The 24,564-nt window shown below is 38.5% G+C and overlaps 1 protein-coding gene across 4 annotated transcripts in view; it reads right to left on the bottom strand.

Moving 5' to 3' along the window:
- The window catches only part of ca5a (carbonic anhydrase Va), a 31,941-nt gene extending 10,223 nt beyond the window's left edge, over window positions 1-21,718 (bottom strand). For 3 of the 4 annotated variants that reach the window (XR_009816121.2, XR_009816120.1, XM_061969896.1), the window contains exons 1-5: window positions 21,249-21,718; window positions 13,029-13,226; window positions 9,451-9,569; window positions 6,353-6,448; window positions 789-851 (exon numbers count right to left, since the gene is read on the bottom strand). Coding sequence is in view for 2 of the 4 variants with exons in the window: in XM_061969896.1 (XP_061825880.1) it covers window positions 789-851; window positions 6,353-6,448; window positions 9,451-9,569; window positions 13,029-13,226; window positions 21,249-21,393 (621 nt within the window). In the remaining 2 variants the exon portion in view is untranslated. Of the gene's footprint in view, window positions 1-788; window positions 852-6,352; window positions 6,449-9,450; window positions 9,570-13,028; window positions 13,227-13,365; window positions 13,841-21,248 lie in introns of those variants that run through there. The other variant, XM_061969897.2, reaches the window with a different exon arrangement.
- Between the last annotated feature and the right edge of the window lie 2,846 nt (window positions 21,719-24,564).

Below are 24,564 nucleotides of genomic sequence, written 5' to 3'. Positions count from 1 at the left end.
CATGCATGTTTCCAGGTATCTCAATTGAAGAGATAAGAATAGATTTGATAGTTTTATGGTAGTTTCTTTTATCATTTTATTACATGTGGCGTACATTGCATCCAAACTTGAAGTGCAATATAATGTTTCACCTTCCAGGGGATCTGGACGTATTCCAGCCTCAGAGGCACGTGAAGTGAAGTGAAGCGAATTATATTTATATAGCGCTTTTTCTCTAGTGACTCAAAGCGCTTTACAGTGAAACCCAATATCTAAGTTACATTTAAACTAGTGTGGGTGGCACTGGGAGCAGGTGGGTAAAGTGTCTTGCCCAAGGACACAACAGCAGTGACTAGGATGGCAGAAGCGGGGATTGAACCTGCAATCCTCAGGTTGCTGGCACGGCCACTCTACCAACCGAGCTATACCACCCCTAAGAACAAAAGTACTTAAATTGATAAGAGAATACGAGCAAACCCAGATTTGATATGGTACGCCCATATTTTTGGTAATTAAAGTTAAAATATTTGCTAAATGCTGCGAAAAGATTTCCACATCTGAACAATAGCTATTGAAAGATAAGGCAACAAAATATGGTAATATATTTTGTCACTACACTGGAAAACTTACCATGTTATTCAAAAAACGCAAAAATTATGTGTGTATAAGTGTGTGTACATCACTATATACACACTCAACTCTTATGTGTGTGTGCGTGTGTGTGTGTGTGTGTGTGTGTGTGTGTGTGTGTGTGTGTGTGTGTGTGTGTGTGTGTGTGTGTACGTGCGTGCGTGAAAGAGCAGACTGACCTTGTGTCTGATGGCAGGCAGAGCGTCTACTAGTTTCTGCAGGCCATCGTGTTTCTTCCCCACCTACACAAGAGCAGAGTTGTTTAGTGATGGGCACAATTGGACATTTTGTGTTGCTTGTGGACAGGAGTAGAGTTAACAATTTGGTAAGAGAAATCAGGCCCCTCATTTGCTGCCTCAATGGGCTGCCATTGCATTTCAAAACAGAAATTCAGAGATGGATAGCAAAACTTTTTAGGCTATCTGCAAAGTCATATAACATTCAACATTAAATATAGTTGTTTCCAATCAGCAATTAAGAAAAAAAAATGTATATTGTTTTTTTCAATTTTTCAATACATTTTTCTTCTATCAGAAATACTAGAAACTGTAAGAATTAGTGATTGTTTATTATCCAAGACCTCAACTGATTGTAACGGAAATGATATGGAAACGATAAAAAAAGTTATTGAAGAGATTTCAGAACCTTTAAAATATATCAGGAACCAATCCTTTCAAACAGGCAAATTCCCAGATAAAATGAAAATAGCAAACGTCGTACCAATTTATAAGACTGGTGACAAACACAAGTTTACAAACTACAGACCTGTTTCTCTACTTCCACAATTTAAAAAAAATATTTTAAAACTGTTTAACAACATCCATCCATCCATTTTCTACCGCTTATTCCCTTTGGGGTCGCGGGGGGCGCTGGAGCCTATCTCAGCTACAATCGGGCGGAAGGCGGGGTACACCCTGGACAAGTCGCCACCTCATCGCAGGGCCAACACAGATAGACAGACAACATTCACACTCACATCCACACACTAGGGCCAATTTAGTGTTGCCAATCAACTTATCCCCAGGTGCATGTCTTTGGAGGTGGGAGGAAGCCGGAGTACCCGGAGGGAACCCACCCAAGTCACGGGGAGAACATGCAAACTCCACACAGAAAGTTCCCGAGCCCGGGATTGAACCCAAGACTACTCAGGACCTTCGTATTGTGAGGCAGATGCACTAACCCCTCATCGTGCTGCCTGTTTAACAACAGATTAGACAAATTAATAAATAAAAACTAAACACTCAGACAACCAATACAGAGGCAACATCTCAACTATAATGGCAATAATCGAAATGACGGAAGAGATCACCAATGCAATGAATAGCAAAAAATGTGCTGATGCAGTGTTAATGGATTTAACAAAAGCATTTACAGCCATCCATTTTCTACCGCTTGTCCCTTTCGGGGTCGCGGGGGGTGCTGGAGCCTATCTCAGCTGCATTCGGGCGTAAGGCGGGGTACACCCTGGACAAAAGCATTTGACACAATTAATCACAGCATCTTAAAGAACAAATTAGAAAGGTATGGAATCAGAGGGTTGGTCTTGAACTGGGTTAGAAGCTACTTAACAAACAGGAAACAATACGTGAAGATAGGCAAACACACTTCTACAGAGCTGAAAATATTTTGTGGCGTATCTCAGGGAGCAATACCTGGACCAATATTGTTCAATCTTTGTATAAACGACATTTTTAAAGTTACAAAAGACTTAAAGTTAGTATTATTGCAGATGATACAACTGTGTTTTGTTGAAAAGAGAACACACAAAAGCTAATACAAATAATAACAGAAGAAATTAACAAATTAAAAAGATGGTTTGACAAAAACAGACGATCTTTGAATCTCAGTAAAACTAAAGTAATGCTACTTGGTAACAGTAGAAGGGAAAGTCAAACAAAAATACAAATAGATGGAGTAGATATTGAAAGGGTAAAAGAAAAAACATGTTTGGGTGTAATAATAGATGATAAAATGAACTGGAAACCTTATGTAAAAAATATACAACATAAAGTAGCAAAAAACACGTCAATAATGAATAATAATAATGAATAAAGCAAAACATGTTCTGGACCAAAAATCACTTTATACATATGTATATATACCATATTTTTCGGACTATAAGTCGCAGTTTTTTCCATAGTTTGGCCGGGGGTGCGACTTATACTCAGGAGCGACTTATGTGTGGAATTATTAACACATTACCGTAAAATATCAAATAATATTATTTAGCTCATTCACGTAAGAGACTAGACGTATAAGATTTCATGGGATTTAGCGATTAGGAGTGACAGATTGTTTGGTAAACGTATAGCATGTTCTATATGTTATAGTTATTTGAATGACTCTTACCATAGTATGTTACGTTAACATACCAGGCACGTTCTCATTTGGTTATTTATGCGTCATATAACGTACACTTATTCAGCCTGTTGTTCACTATTCTTTATTTATTTTAAATTGCCTTTCAAATGTCTATTCTTGATGTTGGGTTTTATCAAATACATTTCCCCAAAAAATGCGACTTATACTCCAGTGCGACTTATATATGTTTTTTTCCTTCTTTATTATGCATTTTCGGCCGGTGCGACTTATACTCCGGAGCGACTTATACTCCGAAAAATACGGTATGTATATATATATATATATATATATATATATATATATATATATATATATATATATATACATATATATATATATATATATATATATTAGGGCTGCAACTAACAACTAATTTGATATTCGATTAATCGATTAATAATCGGATAAAAGAAACAAACTACATTTCCATCCTTTCCAGTATTTTATTGATAAAAAACACAGCATATTGGCACCATACTTATTTTGATTATTGTTTCTCAGCTGTTTGTAAATGTTGCAGTTTATAAATAAAGGTTTATAAAAAATTTAAAAAAAATTTAATTGAATAAAAGTAGCCTCTGCGCATATATATATATATATATATATATATATATATATATATATATATATATATATATATATATATATATATATATACACACACACACACACACACACACACATACTGTATATATATGTATTAACAGACACATTTATAACAATAGTGTAATATGTAACAATAGTTACTGTATGTTGGTCATTTTAAGCAATACCGGACCTTCTTTCCTCAGCGCATTTATTTCCGTTTCCAGAGCATTGACTTCCGACTTTTGGCAACAAATGTGTGTTCCTACTTTCGGAAACAAATGCATGAGTGTGCTAATCATGGCTGATTTGGTAACAGAATACGAAAACAACTGTTTTTGAACAAATGAGGATTAACAACCATCATCTTTTTGAACCCGAATATACAGAGGATGAACTGCTGGTTATAGAAGCGAGAACGAAGAAAGGGTGAAACGTTGAAGCAGATGGAAGTTGAGGAAGTGAGGTCAGTGTCACTTGACGCTGTAAATGTGGGGCTTGGATAAATGGCGTGCTTACCCAAAATCAACAGGAAAACACTTCCTCTGCCAGCTGGATCAGGAGGACAACTGTCCATCAAGTGAGTGACTATAATATTGATCATGGTACACGCAGAATGTCATGGTTATTATTACAACAACATTACATACGCTGTCGAGCTAGCTGTGTACAAACAAAACATGAACTGTGGGCTAATACTTTATAGATACTGCAATATGATTGTTAATGTTTTTCAGTCAGTACAGATTTGTGTACTTTCGCATTTTGTTGTGCATTACAAACTCAAAAGCCATTCAGCAGTTGACGCATTAGCGAGCTTACCTCTTGCCGTAGCTAGCTTAAGGCTAATGCCGTGGCATGCTGTCGCAAGGCAATGTGTTACTACGCTAGAAAAAGAGTTCCTCCGTGTTTGCTCTTACAATAACAATGTCACTACGGCTTACAGAACGTAAATGAAGACCTATTGGCGGTTTTTGGATGCATTTTCAAAGAAAACCTTTTGTCTTTTTGTCTCCTAAGGATTGTGAAGGATAGGCACAATTCCAAATAAGTACAGTTCCTCTCTAAAGACAAAGCTGGTAAGATAAATGGCAAATTTAACTATCGCCCTATCAGCTCACTGGGAAGTATTTATCCAAGTTGCTGGAAAAATCATATTGATTGGACTGAAAACATTTATTTTGACATCTGACAACCAGTTTGGCTTTAAATCCAAACTTGGCACAGATATGTGCATATTTGCTTTAAAGGAACTTTTAGATTCATACAAAAAGCACAATACCACAGTGTTCCCGTGTTTTAAAATATCATGAAAAGTTATTTTAGAAATTTCACACTCAAGGAGTTTCAAAATAAACTGAGCATTTTGTTGTTTTGGTATGCTCACTAACCTACTGTATGTGTGTAAAATGGGGAAACTTTGTATCATCTCCTTTTTGTGTAAGCAATGGTGTGCAGAAAGGCAATATATTGTCTACTTGTCTTTTTAATATTTATATGGATAATTTATATCTAAGTTTTTAAATGAATGTAGGACTGTTTGTGTAGTGGGCAATACTATCATAAACCACCAGATGTCTGCTGATGATTGATGTATGCTGATGACGCTGGTCTGCAGCACTTGTTGAAGGTGTGCTATCAGTATGGAATAGACTTTTACGTTAAATACAATGCAAAAAAAAAGAGTATAATTACCGTATGATTGCCAGGAGTGCAGAGGATACAAAACTAACTTCCCTGACTTCTTACTGTCAGGCAACATCCTTAATGTCTGTGATGAAATCAAATACCTGGGACACTACATATCTGCTGACCTATCATTTGATAGAGACATGTACAGGCCTTATTGCATGCAATATGCACACGCCAATATGCCTGCTTGTAAGTTTTCCATGTCCTCAGTACCTGTCAAAAGTGCACTTTTTTTTATTTTGCCTATCATATGTAAGACAAGCACACATAGGTTATACTTTTTTGTGCATTCTAACTAGTAGGTAAACGATGGCAGAAATCAGCTAACAATGGAGCCTATGAGAGTCGCTCTATTCCGCCTTTAAGGCGCTCTAAAAAACATCCAAACACCTCCATCAATGTTTTATATACACACTTTAGGTGTAATGTAGAAACAGTCACATTCACATTTTGAAAAAATTGTGGGTGCATACGAGCGTCTTTTTGTTTATTGATCGCACATGATTATTCATAGTAAATACAAATCTTTACATACCTTGTAAAATTTTGGTAATACATTATTTGTACTATGTAAATAAGAACATACATTTTTGTTTGTTGTGTCATTTATGCAGACACTCCCAAAACCAAGAGTAATACAGTAAACCCTTGTTTATCGCTGTTAAAGGGTCAAGTAGAAATTATTAATAATACATGCAATAATTTAATAGCGAGAGCATAAAAAACGTTTAAAATATGTGTTTTAAAAGTAAAACAGCCCCCTAGACATGGCATACAGTAACACCCACACAGTAACCTTTACAAGCTGACTATATCGGTGTTATTTCATTGTTTATTTGTTTATGTTCTAACTACGAAAATAGTCAATTTATAATTAATCATTTATACTTTGCAGAGATTAATTTATCACGATCAGGCCTGGAATAAATCAAGAGCAATAAACAAGAGAATACTAGCCTAATAGTAATGCTTTTATCTGGATTTTTTTTGTTGCTATTCTGTCTCTGTCAACAAAATGAAGCTACCATAAATACTGTTTATGGTCTTTGTGCAGGGGGTAATCTTAAAAAATCATCAGACCATTGTATGCATGTGTGAGTGATACCTTTAGAAAGACTCCAATAACAGCCAGTCCATTTTCCTCCATCACTGCCTCTTCAAACAGACTGTACTTGTCCGAGTTCCAGTGAACCAAGTGAAGCTGAGAAGACAAGCGGCACACGAGTCAAACATGAGCTACCATACGAGACTGGTAATAAACTCCAACATTGAACTCCTTTTTACTTCTGCTTTCAAAATAAATTGTCAGGATTAGGCAAAACAAGGGTGTAATGGTTATGTCCACAACTAGGGATGTCACGGTGTGAAAATTTCTTATCACGGTTATTGTGACCAAAATTATCACGGTTATCATTATTTTTGCAGAATTTTTAAATTTGCTCAACATTTTCAAAAAAATCTAAATATTGAGAAAATAAAAGCAACATGAAATAGTTTTCTTCTTCGCTGTATACTTTCGGTGTGGGGGGCAAGTGTTTCTGTCTCCAATATTGTCCACACCTGTCTCCATCTAAAAACAGCAGTGCGCTCTTAAACGCACGCCGAAAAGCGAGGAAAAATGAAGTTAAACCAAGCGCTTGGCTCGGTTTACTCCGAGGGGAAATCTCCGGAACAAAGTCTGTGTAGTTTGTCCGCCATAATTTTCAAGCCAAATGACACTAGTGCGCATGCGCCAGTGCTGCTGTGACTCCGTTTTCAGGAAGTAAGCAGTGTTGCCTAAAATGCATTATTAAATCATGGTTTTTCGGTAATTACAAAGTTAGACGGTATTACTAACCGTCAGGAATTTTACCGCGTTTTATCATTATACCGTTTACCATTACATCCCTATTCACAACTAAGATGGGTTCATTGTGCAGTGCGTGTATAATGTTGCAATTCCATCCATCCACTTTCTACTGCTTGTCCCTTTTGGGGTCGCGGGGCGTGCTGGAGCCTATCTCAGCTGCATTCGGGCGGAAGGCGGGTACACCCTGGACAAGTCGCCACCTCATCACAGGGCCAACACAGATAGACAGACAACATTCACACTCACATTCACACACTAGGGCCAATTTAGTGTTGCCAATCAACCTATCCCCAGGTGCATGTTTTTGGAGGTGGGAGGAAGCCGGAGTACCCGGAGGGAACCCACGCAGTCACGGGGAGAACATGCAAACTCCACATAGAAAGATCCCGAGCCCAGGATTACTCAGGACCTTCGTATTGTGAGGCACATGCATTAACCCCTGTGTCACCGTGCTGCCCTTTTCTACACACGCACACACAAACACACACACATATGTTGCAATTCTTCTAGTTTAAATAAGTTAACACATTGTTTTTTTTAATACTAGCTGATTTATTTATTTAATACTTGATGTGACTCCCATAAGGTTAGGTACATGTTTTATGTTTCTTCCAGTTGTAAGCCTGACTTGACCCTGATGATTTAAACAGGATAGAATACAGAACGAGGATGTAAAGTTGTCAGACAGGACTGCAACTTGATCCTCTGTGAGAATATGCATTCATGCAGTCAGCTAAGTGATAGGAAAAAACATGACGTTACGACATTCTTAGCATCGGCAATCCCACCTCAGCTAAATACAGAGAGAGAATTGGTCAAATATACACTTGTAAATAAAAGAAGAGTCCTCTACGCACAATTGGTTTACCAGTTTAGCAACTAGCAGAGAAGTATATAATGTAATGTAGACAATAGTGATGGATAATTAGCGAATGATCCGGGTTTTTTTCCTGTCAAAGCCACATACAGTATGATTGGTCAATACCTGTGGTGCCAATATGTGTCGACACTGAGCCGAAGGGGCGAAAGGGGGGTTACATACACACCACAGCCCCAAGTACAAAGCAGATAACCTTGATGTGAAATTACTAACATGTGTATGCTATGCCCATAAGAGTTACGATCAATTTGTGTAGAAAAAGACAAGTGTTTTACTTGGAAATAGCTCAAATCGTGCTACTCCGAAGAACATTCCAAAATTAAAACGTAATAGCCATCGAACCAACAGGTAATTTACGGTAACGTAATGATTCTGATGTACAAAGTCTTTGTTGTGGTGTGCCGCAAGAGATTTGTCTTAGAACACTTATTTTCACAAATTGGCAGCTCGGTGGCGCAGTCGTTAGTGCTCGTTCCTCACAATAAGAAGGTCCTGGGTTCGTTTTCCAGGCTCTGGGTCTTTCTGTGTGGAGTTTGCATATTCTCCTCATGACTGCGTGGGTTCTCTCCGGGTACTCTGACTTGCTACCACCTCCAAAGACATGCACCTGGGGATAGTTTGATTGGCAACACTAAATTGTCTCTAGTGTGTGAATGTGAGTGTGAATGTTTATTCGACAAAACCCAGGATTAGGGCATAAACCATGACACAGTGACACATTTACTTTGATTAATGTGCAATATTTTTTCTGAAAACTGCATATGAGTTCTTTTTTACAACTAAATGTGACGGGCAAGTATTTGTTCATCACACACAGCGGCCTGCTGTGATGACAGCAGTGAGTGTGAGAACAGTAAGAAATTGAGCTGACTAACACTTAAACTGAGCTAAAAGGAAGTGAGAAGTTGTTTACAATGCATTTGTACTCCATTTTTACTGCCCACATAGTAGCACTTTGATCCAACGCCTCAAATAACCATTTTGAGTACAGTAGAGCACATTAATCATTCATTAAACATTACAGGGATTTGTACTCACATCCACAACATTTGTATTCATCTGTGGAGACCAAGCTTTGTACTGTACTACTACTTCAACCAAAACAGAGTCAACTATAAACAATGGAATTGTTTTGATTTTTAATTCATGGATGTTTTAGCATAGTCCTAATCTCATCTTCATATTCACACATTATTTCATGCATTTGTACTTTCTGTGCAGTTGTATATCATTCAATTGAAGCGTGTCTAAATAGATACTACATTAAGTGCATGCATTTTTTTCACAATTTTCCCACACAGACATCAATATCAACTCATTTTGTTAGTGATCACTACTAGTGCATTTGAACAACTTTTTATTCTCATCTGATCAATACATGTTAAGAGGAAAATCAATACACTGATCTTTCTATTTATCCAATGGAGTGACTAACGAATAAACTTCACTTAACGTCACAGAAATTGTAGCATACCTCAGCAGGAAATAACCTTCTGTCCACGGTGTGCTCTGACCCCCAGGCATTGCTCTCACCCCAGTGGAAGTGGAACTGACACAGCCTAAATGTGTCCTGCACGGGGCCTCCTTTCAGTGCTGTTGCAACAATTGACAGGATATAGATTAGTTCACTTTACCAATCCTCGCACTGTAGGTTCTGTCCTTTACAGGGGTCGTATTATGCAAAACCAACTTTTCTTACCTGTTGGTACCCGTTTTTGTGTATTTGGGACGCCCACAAGTCCCGAAAACATACATTCAACCCATGGAGGCATGGCGGAGATATTTATCATACAATCTCGCCTTCATCCAAACTTGCTCTATGCGAGCCATTTGGAATTTGCCCAATTTGTGACGTTTTCCCGAATTTTGACATAAGCTAGTTCTAACTTACCGTATTTTTCCGACTATAAGTCGCAGTTTTTTTCATAGTTGTGACTTATACTCAGGAGCGACTTATGTGTGAAATTATTAACACATTAACGTAAAATATCAAATAATATTATTTCGCTCATTCACGTAAGAGACTAGACGTATAAGATTTCATGGGATTTAGCGATTAGGAGTGACAGATTGTTTGGTAAACGTATAGCATGTTCTATATGTTATAGTTATTTGAATGACTCTTACCATAATATGTTACGTTAACATACCAGGCACGTTCTCAGTTGGTTATTTATGCGTCATATAACGTACACTTATTCAGCCTGTTGTTCACTATTCTTTGTTTATTTTAAATTGCCTTTCAAATGTTTATTCTTGGTGTTGGGTTTTATCAAATAGATTTCCCCAAAAAATGCGACTTATACTCCAGTGCGACTTATATATGTTTTTTCCCTTCTTTATTATGCATTTTCGGCCGGTGCGACTTATACTCTGGAGCGACTTATACTCTGGAAAATACGGTATACAGTATCTTGTCAGTAAACTTGATATGGATAGGACAGGATAGACTTTTTTCATCCCATGAATTACATAAAAACTACAACATGGCTGATGGGGTGGAGACGCAGTCGAAGGGGGCTTGTCCTGGAGAACAGCGTCGACACTTAAATAAAACCACCCACAAAAGGCGCATTCTGAAAAAATGGTCAGAAAGCGGATTAAAATGGTCTTTAAAACTAAATCTATGCAAAATTTGGACCAAAGCACCACCGTTACATGTTATATAGATCTCAAAGAAGTGTTTTAAATGTATAAAAAAATCATAATATGACCCTTAAAGTGACCAGTGATGTAACCAAGATACTACAAGACAAGAGTCTTGTTTGTAGTAAGGTATTAATGTCTAGCAGTTTTAGCGGGATTATTCGGCAATTGTTATGAAAATTTCTTCTAATATCCTTCAAAAATCTAAACACTTTTTACTTTGAAATACTGTAAGACAACAATACATTTACAGCATCTAAAGAGCAGTAACAGTAACAGTGAGTAATTCATGAATATTATAAATGTATACAGATTTACCTTATTACATTAACAAATACTATGCATTTGATTATATATTTAACATGGATTCTAAACATTTTTGGAAAAGTTTATGTTAGAAACCTGACAGCTCAGTTGCCAGAATTTTACTGTAACATTTACAGTAGTTTGTACAGTGTGCAACTGTAAATGGAAAACAGTACTACAATTGTTTATAGTAATATTCTGGGGACTAACCTAACAATTTTTTATGTAAAATATATAATAATTTTTACACTGCACATTTTGATGGATAAGTTGCTTTTGAAATCAATCATAAGTCAGGCAGATATTTAAGTATTTATTTTTATTTTAACATTAAAATATGTTTGCAATGTACAATAACAATAGGGCTGTAAATTTATGACAATAATATTGTGTTGCATTATTAAAAAAAATTAATGTTTAAAGTATATGCATGTATTTATTTCAGTCAAAATGGAAATAATAAATATATTATATATAAAGTACTTTATTGAAGCATATTATTTCCAAGCCATACAAAATGATGAGGCGGGCCACATCTGGCCCCCGAGCGTTGGCTTTGATACATATGCATTAAACAATTACTATTACGTGTTGTAATTTGTGGTGTATAACTGTACTCCGCCATTCTAAGGGCTGTCTCTAATGTTGTGACTCTCATTGAGCTAAATGAGGTAAACACATCCATCCATCCATCCATTTTCTACCGCTTATTCCCTTTGGGGTCGCGGGGGGCGCTGGAGCCTATCTCAGCTACAATCGGGCGGAAGGCGGGGTACACCCTGGACAAGTCGCCACCTCATCGCAGGGCCAACACAGATAGACAGACAACATTCACACTCACATTCACACACTAGGGCCAATTTAGTGTTGCCAATCAACTTATCCCCAGGTGCATGTCTTTGGAGGTGGGAGGAAGCCGGAGTACCCGGAGGGAACCCACGCAGTCACGGGGAGGACATGCAAACTCCACACAGAAAGATCCCGAGCCCGGGATTGAACCCAAGACTACTCAGGACCTTCTGTCATTAAATCATCTTATTAGACTGTGCAACTGGTCTTAACAAAAGACTGCATTATGTCACATAAACAAAGAGTTTTCTATTTCTGTTCCACAAATAAGCACATATGTTATAAGAATTGCTGGGTTTTCAATAGATGTAATGTGTACTCTAGTAATTATTATTTTTCTTTGCCAAATGATACAAAAAAACAGTCTATACATTACAAAGGTTGTGAAGCGTAGTAGTCACTAAGGGCTGTCTCTAATGTTATGACTCTCATTGAGCTAAATGAGGTAAACACATTACTGTCAGTAAATCATCTTATTAGACTGTGCAACTGGTCTTAACAAAAGACTGCATTATGTCAAATAAACAAATAGTTTTCTATTTCTGTTCCACAAATAAGCACATGTTATAAGAATTGCTGGGTTTCAATAGATGTAATGTGTACTCTAGTAATTATTATTTTGCTTTACCAAATGATACAAAAAAACAGTCTATACATTACAAAGGTTGTGAAGCGTAGTATGGTAGTCACTAAGGGTTGTCTCTAATGTTGTGACTCTCATTGAGCTAAATGAGGTAAACACATCACTGTCAGTAAATCATCTTATTAGACTGTGCAACTGGTCTTAACAAAAGACTGCATTATGTCACATAAACAAAGAGTTTTCTATTTCTGTTCCACAAATAAGCACATATGTTATAAGAATTGCTGGGTTTTCAATAGATGTAATGTGTACTCTAGTAATTATTATTTTGCTTTACCAAATGATACAAAAAAACAGTCTATACATTACAAAGGTTGTGAAGCGTAGTAGTCACATGACTGTCACCAGATCCACATGGTGGTTTTATCTGCGGTTCTCAGTGTAACACTGATTACCAACTTCTGTTGCAGAGGCTTTTTAGATTGTGTTCTGAATGAAGGAAAAATGTGGCTTGCTAAATTATGCAAGTTAGATTGTCATGTTGTTATGTCTTGATTCCAAATGTCTAATCTTTCTGAGAGTTCAGTTTTTGCAGTGAAACCTTAAGGTCATGCCATAACTAACCCATCTTAAGTTGGAACCCGATAAAAACGACTTTGTATACTTACTGGACCTATCTGTAGTGTCATCATATTCAACCAGGAAGGAATAACCATTATTCCAGATTTGCTGGCAAGTGGTTGGGTCATAACGAGTGGTCAAAGGTTCCAGTTGGGAATCAAAGACACTCTTACGCACGACGATATCAATGGGAGACTGGCGTTCACCTCCTGGAACTGCAAGGGGTCCCTGCCACATGGGGTGCACTGGATAAAATGGTAGGAGGGTTGGAAGAAAGACAGAAAAGCAAAATCTATCAGATTTTTTTGCAAATAAATGCATGAAAAAACATTGAAATCAGTGGTTTACTAACGTGCAGGTCAAACACAAAAGGAAAAAGCTTACTTTTCATGTTGTATTCAGCGGCGCCCTTCTTTGATAAACAGTCCATTTTAAAATGTATAAAAAGACACTATGAAAAATGACACTTTGTCACAGACAAGACACCGTCCAACAGCTGCCTGATAGTTTTAAACGTAAAAGTACACAATGAGTAATTGTACTTCCTTCTAGCCCTCCTTTTATTCCTGAAAGGAAATGACTAACCGGGAGAAAAGTGGGCCGGCTGTGCAGAAAGTGACCTACGGAATGTCCTGGCACTCCCCCAGCTGCTCTCCACAGGGAGCGAATCAGACCGAACGTCTGGCTGGTCAAAAAGTCTGCTGTCAAAAGACCGGACTTTTAATTACACATAACTGTGTTTTCCTTCCTTGTCTTCTTCTCTTGAAATCCACAGGAAACAAGTCCTCTTGTGCGTTTAGAAAGCTCAGTGTAAGAACGGTGTCTTTGCTGTGAGAGTGAGCGCACACGCTTGAACAATCTTTAAGCAAAGAAACAACTTCCTCTACAATCATGCAGCTATTAGCGGTTTACACTAAGAACAGGTCTGACTTAATCTCCTTAAAAAGCCTTAAGCGACTCCTCCATGGATATTAGGCGGACTACTTCTGTTATTGCAACGGTGCAAATCAATTTCCAACAAAGCATTTCACGCTCATTCAGCTGGTGAAAGTCACTTCTTCTCTGCATCAAAAAATGTTCCTTATCGCAAAACCTCAAACACTGAACAAGTTGTTTCAAGTTGGAACTGTGTGAACTCCAGGACACCGCAGTAGAGTAGACAAACCCGTATGTCCTGTAGGTGCCTGGAATGGGATGTTAAAAAACTGGAAGCTAAAAAGGTCAACATGGCAATACTTTAAAAAATTGTTTTATCTCAAACTTTAAACTTACAGTCATAAAAGGCGCTTTTCATCAAAATATAAACTCTCCTTGTGCTACTGAATCTGGTTTGAAATCACATGGTTTTAAAGTAAGCCTGTAATATTTGCTGCAGAATAACAAGAGCAACCTCTGCTGTAGAAGGCTAAAAACTACAACATGGCTTACAAGTTGGAGACGCAGTAGAAGGGGGTTCGGCCTGGAGGAGAGCTTTGGCACATAAATAAGACAGCCCACGGAACAGTGCATTCACAAAGCACCAACATCACATGTTAGGTTATGTAGACCGTAAGGAATTGTTTTAAATGTAGAATTTATTATGATGCCTTTAAATTAAACTGGTACTAAAGGTATCTTGTTAACCTGCGGTTTTTGAGCTGTAAGATAGGCTTATCTCTCTACTGCTTGTTTTTGGGGGGGTTTTGGTCACGTTACAAAACAATCAAATGTTTCCCAATTCAAACACTTACAAACTTGCTATTAGCTGATAATGGGCTCTCAACCAATCACGGAGAACCTGACAGAGCCTTGTCATTGGCAGAGCATCGAAAGGGGCGGGTCACAGTGCTTCTTGTTGGAGGGACAGGTGAATAAACAGGTGCTCTGCTTGAAAGAGCTCCTGTGTGTTGCTGAAAGTGTGCATTCCTGACTGGAAGATGTATCCTGCCTTTATTTATCTGTTCACTACAGTGTGTTTGATCAGTGTTAATGTGTATATTATTTTTAAGGGGAATTGCACTTCTTTTTTTTTATTTTGCGTATCATTTACAATCCTTATGTGAGACAAGCAGGCATGTTTTTTTTAATACATTCTAACTTGTAAATAAACGTTAGCAAAAGCCAAATAACAATGGAGTCAATGGTAGTTGTTCTATAAAGCCCTGTAAAAAGCATCTAAAAACCTCCATCAATGTTTTGTACACACACTGTAAGTATACAGTATATGTAATGTAGTAGCAGGACGTTGGCTTTTCCTTTCAACGACAACGCTATAATCATGACAAACTTCATTAGAGGCAAAAGAAAGACGACTTCAGAACAAATGATGATCCAGAACCTTATATTTTTTAGCCTGGATATAAGGAGGATGAACTACAGCACATTTATCAAACTCAAGGCTCGGGGCCAGATCTAGCCCACCAGATCATTTTATATGGCCCAAAAAAGCCTAGAATGAATCTGCATTAATAAATGACTTCATATTTTTAGTTGAATGATTTTGACAGAAAAATGCTTATCTTATTATTTTACAACAAAATATTCCAAGCATTTGTTGTGATAAAAAATATATATTGACATGTCAATATAACTTCTAATTTCAAAGCGAGTTATCTATCAGTTTGTTAAACTAAATATATACGACAATCAAATGCATAAGCTGTTAAGTAAAAATGTCATGAAGTATCTATAAGTTTGTATTCATATACAGTCGTGGTCAAAAGTTTGCATTCACTTGTCAAGGACATAATGTCATGGCTGTCTTGAGTTTCCAATAATTTCTACAACTCTTAATTTTTGTGATAGAGTGATTGGAGCACATACTCGTTGGTCACAAAAAACATTCATGAAGGTTGGTTCTTATATGGTCATGAGCTTTGGGTTATGACCGAAAGGACAAGATCACGGGTACAAGCGGCCGAAATGAGTTTCCTCCGCCGGGTGGCGGGGCTCTCCCTTAGAGATAGGGTGAGAAGCTCTGCCATCCAGGGGGAGCTCAAAGTAAAGCCGCTGCTCCTCCACATGGAGAGGAGCCAGATGAGGTGGTTCGGGCATCTGGTCAGGATGCCACCCAAACGCCTCCCTAGGGAGGTGTTTAGGGCACGTCCGACCGGTAGGAGGCCACGGGGAAGACTCAGGACACGTTGGGAAGACTATGTCTCCCGGCTGGCCTGTGAACGCCTCGGGATCCCCCGGGAAGAGCTAGACGAAGTGGCTGGGGAGAGGGGAGTCTGGGCTTCCCTGCTTAGGCTGCTGCCCCCGCGACCCGACCTCGGATAAGCGGAAGAAGATGGATGGATGGATGGATGGATGGTTCTTATATGAATTTATTATGGGTCTACTGAAAATGGGACCAAATCTGCTGGGTCAAAAGTATACATACAGCAATGTTATATTTGGTTACATGTCCCTTGGCAAGTTTCACTGCAATAAGGCGCTTTTGGTAGCCATCCACAAGCTTCTGGCTGAATTTTTGACCACTCCTCTTGACAAAATTGGTGCAGTTCAGCTAAATTTGTTGGTTTTCTGCCATGGACTTGTTTCTTCAGCATTGTCCACACGTTTAAGTAAGAACTTTGGGAAGGCCATTCTAAAACCTTAATTCTAGCCTGATTTACCCATTCCTTTACCATTTTTGTTGTGTGTTTGGGATCATTGTCCTGTTGGAACACCCAACTGCGCCCAATACTCAACCTCCGGGCTGATGATTTTAGGTTGTCCTGAAGAATTTGGAAGTAATCCTCCTTTTTCATTGTCCCAATTACTCTCTGTAAAGCACCAGTTCCATTGGCAACAAAACCGGCCCAGAGCATAATACTACCACCACCATGCTTGACGGTAGGATGGTGTTCCTGGGATTAAAGGCCTTACCTTTTGTCCTCCAAACATATTGCTGGGTATTGTGGCCAAACAGCTCAATTTTTGTTGCATCTGACCACAGAACTTTCCTCCAGAAGGTCTTATCTTTGTCCATGTGATGTCAGATGAAACAAAAATGTAGCTGTTTGGCCACAATACCCAGCAATATATTTGGAGGAGAAAAGGTAAAGCCTTTAATCCCAGGAACACCAACCCTACCGTCAATCATGGTGGGGGTAGTATTATGCTCTGTGCCTGTTTTGCTGCTAATGGAACTGGTGCTTTACAACAAAGACAAACAACACAACACAATAATAAAAAGATAAAACACAACTTTAAGCCAGAAAAGACATGACTAACACAAGGTAAATGACAGCGGAAAAAGTTACAGTGACGCATCACTACAACATGCAACTGGCGTCCATGGATAATTCCATCCATCCATTTTCTACCGCTTATTTCCCTTCGGGGTCGCGGGGGGGCGCTGGAGCCTATCTCAGCTACAATTCATTTAATCAAAAAGAAAGAAATACACAAGATGGATCAATTAGGCTTTGGAAATAGGAAGCGAGGGATTAGGGGAAATACATGCTTCTGCACACCTGGGCCGCTGTCCTTCAATGTCAACGCCAGGGCAGAGAACAGATACTTTATTTACCAGGTAAATCTACTGTTAAAAATTTTGGTTACTGTACGTTTATTGAAAATTGCTTAACTGTTTAAAATGTGAGCAGAAAATGTTTCCTCTTGTTAAGTCAACCTAAAGTGTTGATTGCGCTATATTTAAATAAGATGGGAATGCATTGGCCATTAATTGTTGTTTTGTAGCTTGTTTGTATACATAACTCATTTATACCTAATTCCCTTACATGAAGTAACAAAAATACAGGAAACTTCACCTGCAGTGTCCAGTATTTATTTTGTTGGCTAAAAGGTTACTGAATCAATTTCAATTCACTGAATCGTTTCAGATCGTATTGTTCTAAAACAGTGGTTCTCAACCTTGTTGCAGGTACTGAACCCCACCAGTGTCATATCTGCATTCACCGAACCCTTCTTTAGACGAAAAAAAAAAAAAAAAATTCAAATTCAAGACAAAGTTATGTTTTTTTTACTGGTGCACAAAATGAACTGTGCATGAACATCACCTTTACATCTTGTAAACTCACACGTTTACATCTTATTGTGCAACATGTGAATGTTTTAGTGGGAACTAAATGCGATATCTGAAAGGGGTACAAATTATTTCCAAAGCAGGAACCCCACCCAGACATACAACACTAGTACACAGCTCATGAAACATATTTTTTGTTATTGTCATTGTAAGTAGGCCAGAACACTTATATTAGAAAATAATCTCATAGAAATGACTGCTGTCATTTGATTATATTGATTAATCAGGGCTCACTTTTGTGGAAACTCGCTGATACTGAGGCACCCACTTGGGCTGTTTACATACGCAATTGATAACGATTTTGCGGGAGTGAGACCACTTACATGTGACCAGTTTTAAAGTAATACTTGTGACATCTTCCAAGAAGACCCAGCCTTTGACAAGAACGTGGCTAGATTCTAACAACTGTAAAGATTAAGTATCAGGGCTACAAAAGCTTCTTCCCTCAGGCCATAGGACTCTTGAACGCATCATAATAATCCCCTCAATTACCCCCAAAAATGGATTAACTCGCTGGAATATACCGATAAAGACAATATAACATAAATGTGGATGCATATGCAAAAGTGTAATATACTTATCTGTACAGTTATCTATTTATTTATAACTGCACCTCACTGCTCTTTTGGGGCGGTATAGCTCGGGTGGTAGAGTGGCCGTGCCAGCAACTTGAGGGATCCAAGTTCGATCCCCGCTTCCGCCATCCTAGTCACTGCCGTTGTGTCCTTGGGCAAGAGACTTTACCCACCTGCTCCAAGTGCCACCCACACTGGTTTAAATGTAACTTAGATATTGGGTTTCACTATGTAAAAGCGCTTTTAGACACTAGAGAAAAGCGCTATATAAATATAATTCACTTCACTTCACTTCTTATGCTTTCTGAGCTCACTGTGTGCACTGCTCGCTGTACATATCCTACGAAGTCAGACCTACACTGTTTCAATGTCCATTTCTCAGATGATATAATTGTTGATGACTGATGCTGATATCAACCAAACCTAACCCTCCCGCCCCAACCCACCCCCCGGATTGTAAATAATGTAAATAATTAAATGTATATAATCTGATGATTAACTTGTGTGATGACTGTATTATGCTGATAGTATATATTTGTACCATGAATTGATTAACGTGGACCCCAACTTAAACAAGTTGAAAAACTTATTCGGGTGTTACCATTTAGTGGTCAATTGTATAGAATATGTACTGTACTGTGCAATCTACTAATAAAAGTTTCAATCAATCAATCAACCAATCACTTTTATCCTGCACAACAATGAGCTAATGCAACGAAATGTTGTTCTTATCTGTACTGTAAAGTTCAAATTTGAATGACAATAAAAGGAAGTCTAAGTCTAAGTCTAAAAGCAGTTAATTTTTGCTTTTGATTGTCATCCTTTATGTATATGATCAGCCCAGGCTAAGGTTTGAATAGGTTTGAAGCCTGGCATTAGAGAACAAGAAAATCCAGTTATTGGGTGTGGTGAAAAACTGGGGGAGGTTGTATGGCTCAACTCAAGAGCTCCAGCACATACAGTAATACGGTTCTGATGTTGCAGCAAAGAGCATGCATGGTTAAAAAGTAGAGATATCGGCAGGCCGATATTATCGGCCGATAAATGCTTTAGAATGTAATATCGGAAAATATCGGTATTGTTTTTTTTATTATCGGTATCGTTTTTTTATTTTTATTTTTTTTATTAAATCAATATAAAAAACACAAGATACACTTAGAATTAGTACACCAACACAAAAAACCTCCCTCTCCCATTTAAACTCATTCACACAAAAGGGTTGTTTCTTTCTGTTATTAATATTCTGGTTCCTACATTATATATAAATATATATCAATACAGTCTGCAAGGGATACAGTCCGTAAGCACACATGATTGTGCGTGCTGCTGGTCCACTAATAGTACTAACCTTTAACAGTTAATTTTACTCATTTTCATTAATTACTATTTTCTATGTAACTGTTTTTATATTGTTTTACTTTCTTTTTTATTCAAAAATGTTTTTAATTTATTTATCTTATTTTATTTTTTATTTTATATTTTTTTAAAGGACCTTATCTTCATCATACCTGGTTGTCCAAATTAGGCATAATAATGTGTTAATTCCACGACTGTATATATTGGTATCGGTTGAAATCGGTATCGGTAATTAAGGGTTTGGTCAATATCGGAATATCGGATATCGGCAAAAAGCCATTATCGGACATCCCTATTAAAAAGGATGCAACATCACACAGTGGCTGCCAATGTAGAATAGACCAGTGTTTTTCAACCACTGTGCCGCGGCACACTAGTGTGCCGTGAGACACAGTCTGGTGTGCCGTGGGAGATTATCTAATTTCACCTATTTAGGTTAAAAATATTTTTTGCAAACCAGTAATTATAGTCTGCAAACTATGTGTTGTTGTTGAGTGTCGGTGCTGTCTAGAATTCGGCGGAGTAACCGTGTAATACTCTTCCATATCAGTAGGTGACAGCCGGTAGCTAATTGCTTTGTAGATGTCGGAAACAGCGGGAAGCAGCGTGCAGGTGAAAAAGTATCTAATGCTTAAACCAAAAATAAACAAAAGGTGAGTGCCCCTAAAAAAAGGCATTGAAGCTTAGGGATGGCTGTGCTGAACAAAACTAAAACTGAACTGGCTACAAAGTAAACAAAAACAGAATGTTGGACGACAGCAAAGACTTACAGCGTGTGGAGCAGACGGCGGCCACAAAGTACATCCGTACATGACATGACAATCAACACCAAAATAGGAGCGCAAGACAAGAACTAAAACACTACACACAGGAAAACACCGAAAAACTCCAAATAAGTCACGGCGGGATGTGACAGGTGGTGACAGTAGACCTACTTTGAGACAAGTGCTATAGTGATGCATGGTTGGTTATGGTTATGGTTTGAATTCATATCCGACAATTGCGACAACGACTTTTTACTGTCAACTGGCATCATTTTTATCGGTTTGTGCTGGTGGTGTGCCTCCGGATTTTTTCAACGCAAAAAATGTGCCTTGGCTCAAAAAAGGTTGAAAAACACTGGAGTAGACCATGTGACGTAACAGGAAGTTGTGCATTTGAAAAACAAAGAATCAGATAAAGAGATTAGGGAAATAACTTGCAACTCCTTTTGACTGGCATTCATTTTAAAATATTATTTTACCTAGATTTACAATGATCTGCACATGTTTTTCAGTCAATAGTGACACATTGTGGTTTAAAGCACATTTTAATATTTTACTCACTTTGCGACAGCACAAATCTACTGGAGCACGCCGTCAGATTGCATCCTCGGACGGGGATGAGCCGCTGACTCCTCCCTGCATGTCTGAAGAGCTGTCGATGAAGCTGAGCAGCCAGAGGTCGAATAACTGAAGACAGGATCACCATCTTTTTTTTTCCTTAGTAAGCGCTTTCCTCGCACTGGGACGCCTTCTTTTTTCCCCGGGAATGTGAAAGCTAAAGGTTAGCTGAACTAGCTAAAAGTTAGCTGTCAGTCAGACGCCAAGCTTGGTGTGTCTTTGCTTCCGTAATGTGTCAAGAAGGCGGGGGAAGTCTGCTTTCTGCTTTCAGGCGCTGCCACAAAAATACCGAGGGGGAAAAGATAAAAGTGTTATTGTAAAGCTACAGCGTCATTTTGTCGCGAATTTCACAATAAAAAGGCAAATAGAAAAGTCGATGACACACACACACACACGGGACCTGAGCACTAATGTACAGTGTTTGTCCACAAGCAGAAGGGGGAGGGTCTCTAGTGTGGACCAATCAGAAAGGGGAGGGTCGTGAGTGTGGACCTATCAGAAGGGAGAGGGTCTCTAGTGTGGACCAATCAGCGTCGACCCACCGAGGGGCGTCAGTGTCATCAGTGATGATGGCTCAACATCATCACATTCTTTAAAATCATTTTATTTATACACACTTTTATTCGAAGTCTACACTAAATATGTGTATAAATGCTATACGGTTCTGTGGATGGCAGTCTTTTGACATCATTATGCCATAAATTGATTTACTTGGACCCCGACTTAAACAAGTTGCAAAACTTATTCGGGTGTTACCATTTAGTGGTCATTTAAGCGAAAAGTGTACTATGTCAGGGGTGTCAAACTCGAAAAAAAGAGTGGGCCAAAATTTAAAACTGAATAAAGCCGCGGGCCAAGGTTGAACTAATTAACCTTTTAATAGGGACCCAAACAAGTTTTGCATTGAATATTGAACAAGCAAGGCTTATAACTTTATAGTGACATGCAAAATCGAGTTTCAAATAATAATAATAATAATTAAAAAATATCAATGGCATATCAAATACAATTTAAATAAAAATGGAATGCCTCTTTTCTATTTGCAGCCTTCTGAGGTAAATATCAACATTAACTTTTTCCACAGGCTAATAAATTTGACAATAAAATAACAATGAATAAACCAACCATTCAGGACTTTAAACTGCTCAGTTTGCAACACACTGATCTAATCTGATGTACCCAAGCCAGATACCTGGCATATTTTCTTGGATGCTAGTTCATTAATGTCGGGGCTCAGGCTTTGAGCTGAGGCAACCTTCATTATCGAACGAAGGTGTTCATCAGTCATTATATCTCGTAGTCTTCTTGGGGGTGTGCCTTAAAAGCACTGCCTTTAACGTCCTCTACGAGCTGTCGTCACGTCCGCTTTTCATCCATTCTAACAACGTGCCGGCCCAGTCACAAGATATGTGCGGCTTCTGTACGCACACACACGTGAATGCAACGCATACTTGATCAACAGCGATACAGGTCACACTGAGGGTGGCCGTATAAACAACTTTAACACTGTTACAAATATGCGCCACACTGTGAACCCACACCAAACAAGAATGACAAACACATTTCGGGAATACATCCGCACCATAACACAACATAAACACAACAGAACAAATGCCCAGAACCCTTTGCAGCACCAACTCTTCCGGGACGCTACAAAATACCCCCCCCCCCCCCCCCACACACACACACACACACACACACACACACCTTGTAGCGTCCCGGAAGAGTTAGTGCTGCTGTGATTCTGTATGGTATCCATCCTTAGTTAAAACTAATACAGTATATTTTTCCAAAAAACAAAATCTGGTTTAGTGGTCCTTTGGATGACATTTTCATACAGCATGATTATAAAACATTATTACCTTAAAGTATGATTCACATTCAGAATTTTCCATCCTTCTATATATGGTAGTTGGAGTTGCGGACAACTTCATTACTGCTAAATGGCAGTTTTCAGTAATGTCACAGAAGATGCAGGATTTGCTTTAACATTTAAGTGGTGAAACTTCCTATAAGAGGACAGCTGTAGTGCTGTATTCTGAGGATCATGTCATATTTCATTTGAACTTTTTTTTTTTTTTTAATGGTCCTCAGTAGCCACGTACAAATTTGTGTGAATTATGCAAAATTATTTAAATTTGGTCCACATGAACCATATTAACTCTTTTTCCCCAGGATGCCCAGTAAGAATGATCAGCACATTACTTCATCAATCCAGAGATTTAAAGACGTGTATAAGCTAACTGGGCAGTGGACATTTTACCAAAAATATTTTATGCCTCCACAACCTGTAGAAAGGGTGGTCCCCACAAGTGATGATTAAAAACTTGGTCCCTATTCCAGATGATAACCAGTGTGTGTGTGAGTGTGTGTGTGTGTGTGTGTGTGTGTGTGTGTGTGTGTGTGTGTGTGTGTGTGTGTGTGTGTGTGTGCGTGTGTGTGTGTGTGTGTGTGTGTGTGTGTTTGAACCTGACACAGCAAAGGCACAGAGCTGAGGCTTGCCTGCCTGTGCATTTGAGATGAAATGCAACTGATGCTGCTACTGAAGTGTATTTCACCTTTACGGAACCAAAGGTTGCTTTATTGCAAGCGAGCGTCATTAAACAGGTCTGCAGTACACAGAGGAACCTAGGTGAAAAAAATGAAGGCCTCCTAAAATGGAGAGAAGCCAAACCACCAGTCTTATATTCCTACCTGCTGTCTGTGTGTGTGTGTGTGTGTGTGTGTGTGTGTGTGTGTGTGTGTGTGTGTGTGTGTGTGTGTGTGTGTGTGTGTGTGTGTGTGTGTGTGTGTGTGTGTGTGTGTGTGTGTGTGTGTGTGTGTGTGTGTGTGTGTGTGTGCACGTTGGGTCAGAAGAGCACATCCTGACCATAAAAGGAGATGTTCGTGTGTAAGTGTCTGAAAAACAACTGCTTCAAGTCATAACTTAATTGTTGGCGTTGAGCTAGACAGGTAGTCTCTTCTCAAGGATATGGTTATCACTTTTGCATTCCGAAGTCCCAATCAGGGCCTCTTTCCTATGAGAAGTGACCCAATCAACTTGCGGATATCAAACTAAAGGGCCTTATCTTGTTATGTGCTCAAACTGAAATACCACTATTTAATTAAACTTGGTGGTTTGCTTTCTCCAAAGTGAATATAAACATTCACCATATGTAGAACATATATAATATGAGTTAATTAATTCACTTCACTACAATTCACACTGGCCAGTTAAGTTAAAGTACCAACGATTGGTACTAGTTGTGGTGAAATTATC

Source organism: Nerophis lumbriciformis, linkage group LG10, assembly GCF_033978685.3.
Source record: "Nerophis lumbriciformis linkage group LG10, RoL_Nlum_v2.1, whole genome shotgun sequence".
NCBI classification, from domain to species: Eukaryota; Metazoa; Chordata; class Actinopteri; order Syngnathiformes; family Syngnathidae; genus Nerophis; species Nerophis lumbriciformis.
Note: the sequence above shows the minus strand (reverse complement) of the source record. Positions and strands in the feature narration are given on the sequence as shown.